Raw genomic sequence first — 4,154 nt, 5'->3', positions numbered from 1 at the left:
ATATATATATATATATGTGTGTGTGTGTGTGTGTGTGTGTGTGTGTGTGTGTGTGTGTGTGTGTGTGTGTGTGTATTCGAATAGTATCTATTAAATATTTACTTACAATGGACATTTACTCATTAAAAAATGATACTTAAATCAAATTAATGATTTTTGTACCAAATATAAATATATCTTCATACTTCGTAAATGTTAGTTGGTACTATATTAAAAAAATGATTTATTAAAATTTAATACATATTTTAAAAATAAATATATGTTAAACGGATACGGTGCTCACGTACATGTCGTTTGAATACCTTTGACACTATCGTGACGTGAACACCTTTGACAAGCCCACGCTGTAAGTAGACAAACGCAACAAGCAAAGTGACGCGTTGCTATCATTGTACGTGACCGCACCTTTCCTCACCTATATGTATTGCTCTACTATCACATCTTATCCATCTTCATCGCTATTCGTTCGATCGGATCGATGCGTGATCTATCGACCACCCCTGAACCGTTCGCTCACCAAGCGCTGCACGTTGATACGATACGAAAGCGACAGTAAGCGACCGTTTACCGCGTTCAATGTCAACACCTCTGCCCTGTCCCGTGAGATGCATTCCAAACTGAACAGACTCGACAATAAGCCGAGCTAAGGTGTACGAACATTTTTGTTCCGTAAAATGGCAAAAGAGTATCGCAAAAGAGTATCGTCACGGTAATCGCGTGTGTGTAAAGTAACTAATGTAATACGAGAAAGCGGGCGGTGGTTCTTGCTCTTTTTTCCAACTATGCGTTCGCGACAAAACCCACCGATTGCAAACCGATGTTGGACTCCTGCTGGCGACATTACGTTAGATCACTTAGCGCCTAAAACCTCTGATGACCTAAAAAATCAATTGTGCGAGAAGCGACCGAAAATCGTACGCAACAAGTCTCTTATTGTCTTCGTAGTCTCGATTATTGTGTCATTATCGGCAGAATTGTATATTTTTACAACAAGAATATATATAGAATTACAAGATGCATTGTTTGATCATAAATACAAAAATACTCTCATAAATTGACATCATCTATATCTAATGAAAATATGTTTAAAAAGCTTATATATATTTTAAATCTAAAAAGTTTTAAAAATTAAAACAGTTTTATTGAAAAATTGTATTCATTTTATAATAATTTTAATATTTTATTATCCTCTTTTAATTTTTATTACCTAGCCAAATGCAAAATTGAGGTGCTTTGTACTTATCCTTAACAGAAATTTAATATAGAAATATTAATTATCAATTTTAAGTATTGAAAGTATTTAGCAAGAATGATTTTTATACTAAAAATAAATAATTTTCAGTTTAAAATTGGCCAGTATCAAAGGGATCCTAAAGTGAAAACTGAATTCCGATGGAATTGCTATTTTATCAATAAAATGTACGATTTACGTGTCGTGACACATTTCATTACATATTATTAAAGTAAAACACAATTTTTTTAAATTTTAATGTTTCTTTTTATCATTATTTAGTGTTTTCAATAAATGAAAAGATTATGTTACGTTTATTTTCACAGAATAAATAAAAATCCTTTTAAAAACATCTCTCCTATTAATTCGTTTTATATTTGATAGTATATTATTAAATATAAAATGGATTAACAGGAGAGACGCTTTTAAAAGAGTTTTTATTTATATTAAAACAGTGCATATAATCTGTAATGTAAAGTGATTGTAATGATAAAATTGAATTTATTTATTAGAAATATTTCTTGTATACTGCGACAATCTATAGTCATGTTTCTGAAGAATAAAAATTATACAAGTTTATAATTAATTATTGTTCTAAATATTGAAATAATATTTTTTCTAAATCCTAAATCATTAACACATTGTCATAAAAATATTTGTAACACAATACATGTTTATCATTCTTTTGTCAATCTCTTTGTATTAGGTGCGCCTGTTAGAACGCATTCACAATCTACTTATCGTTAGCTGTATTGCATTCTAACAGGCGAATGAGATTTCTACACAATCTTTTCAAATCTCATTTGAAACTCAAAATTAAAAAATATGTTCTCTCCATAATTGGTAATTAAGTCTATAAGAATATAAAAAAGAAATTAAGAAATTAATGATAATAATGACAATATTAAAATTTGCAATTATCCTACGAGAACATCTCGCAAAACTGCTGATCTTAATTTACAGGAAGGTAATCAAAATAAATCAGCCATTATTAAAGCACGCAGGGGGATTCAAATTTATTTACAGTTTATATATATATATATATGTATATATATATATATATGAGCCTGTATGTGTTAGCAAACTTGATTCAACGAAAATAGTAACGAAGAAGCGGGGCGCTACGATCCAGGATGACGGCTGGTTGCTCGTGATAAATCGATTTTGCGGTTTCGTAACCAAGCTTCTCGTTGATGTGGTTGATGTGCGCTGTTGCATGTTCTGCCTTGGCGAAGGCCACTTCCGGCGTATCGACGACGCGGCCGTCGAGCCCGATCGGCGCACCAGAGGCCAGTTTCGCCGTCACCGCAATCGGTTGCACCAGCTGCGCACTGTCGACCACGGCTACGTTGGACGGAGCTACATAAGCGAACACGTCGGCTGATCTAGCAGCTTCCGCAGCCAAATTAATCTTCTCGTTGATGTGAGCGGCCGTGTGTTCAGCCTTGGCCAACGCAACTTCCGCAGTGTCGATCACTCGACCATCCAGACCGATTGGAGCACCGGGCACCAATTTGGCATAAACTAGTGGCGAAGTAGCGAAGGCGCAAGCCAAGATAGCGGATAGAACAATCTGGAAAAAAATTATGTTCTATATAATGTATTTTTTAAATAAATATTTATTTAGCCCTTTCCGCAAATATCTATATACATTTAATGCTATAAGCTCCATTTATTTATGTTAATTAAAGTAATGACAATAATTCAAGAAAACTAAAAATGATAAAAAAGGAATGAATAGTTTATTTTAAAAGTAATACATTTATATAAATGTAATATAAAAAAAATTAAATTGTTTGATATTTTTGACAAAGAGATTTATAATTGATTTGACAAGAGATTTATAACTGATATCTATTGTCAAATTCGAAGATTTAATGAAATTCAGAAATTATTTATACATTAATTTGGTTAATTCTAGCTTATGCATCTCTTTTATTAAATTAAATTGTACTTCAAATGTAATAACATGAATATAACATTTTTATAGAATGATAAATATAAATGAGACATGACATTAAGCTGAGCGTAAGGAGTCGCCAGATTCTATGTTGCGCAATAATAAATTGCAACATAGAATCTGGTGTCGATCTGCTTAATCTCATTTATACACTGAAAAAAAATCTTAATTTCAAAGAAATATCTTTTTATTCATATTCAAAAAAATTATTTCTTTGGCTCAATGAAAATTTCTTTGAAAATAAGATATTGTACTTTCAAAGAAATAAGATATTGTATTTTCAAAGAAATTTTCATTGATCCAAAGAAATAATTTTTTTGAATACGAGTAAAGAGATATTTTTTAAAATTAAGATTTTTTTTCAGTGTATTTATCATTGTATTAATTAAAAGAGTCTTTAATTTTATTTATTTTTATTTATTACTTGTAATTGTTATTTTTATAAAAGTTAAAAAAAACTGTCATATAATTATCGTGTTTCCTTTCTGACAGCAAGAAATATAGAATTTATATTAAAAAACAATAATAAGTTAGAAACAAAATCGTCATATAAATGAACTCACTAAATGAGAAAAGTGCCATATATAATAAAAATATATAATAAAAATTGAGAGAAATGCAATTCATAAGTGAATCAGTTTCTGTCGTTTATCGCGATCGACAATGTATAATAATAAAAAAACCTATATAATATAAAATAATAAAAAAAATCACAGTAACCTGAGTATGATATTCCTTAGAAAAGTCTTTATTGATACTCACCAAAACCTTCATGTTGAATGAAATTATTCAGCTCCTTAGCGCTGCCGATCAAGATCAGTACTCGCCAAGGTACTCGGCTAATATGTCGTGTACTACCCCGTACACGCGGCTATATATACCCCGTGAGTAAAAGAGGCTTTGTGCCGAATCAGGCACTACTACCAGAATGCTATCACAACGTAAACATCAGTGTCCAATAAA

At 31.0% G+C, this 4,154-nt stretch overlaps 1 protein-coding gene across 1 annotated transcript; it reads right to left on the bottom strand.

Moving 5' to 3' along the window:
• Positions 1-2,234: 2,234 nt before the first annotated feature.
• Positions 2,235-4,030, bottom strand: LOC108691685. Its single transcript, XM_018199559.1, has 2 exons — positions 3,954-4,030; positions 2,235-2,804 (listed from the first exon to the last, which is right to left on the bottom strand). Exons 1-2 carry the CDS (start codon positions 3,963-3,965, stop codon positions 2,322-2,324), a joined length of 495 nt encoding a protein of 164 aa, XP_018055048.1. The 5' UTR covers positions 3,966-4,030; the 3' UTR covers positions 2,235-2,321.
• Between the last annotated feature and the right edge of the window lie 124 nt (positions 4,031-4,154).

Source organism: Atta colombica, unplaced genomic scaffold, assembly GCF_001594045.1.
Source record: "Atta colombica isolate Treedump-2 unplaced genomic scaffold, Acol1.0 scaffold49, whole genome shotgun sequence".
NCBI lineage: Eukaryota > Metazoa > Arthropoda > Insecta > Hymenoptera > Formicidae > Atta > Atta colombica.
This window is presented reverse-complemented; position numbering and strand designations above follow the sequence as displayed.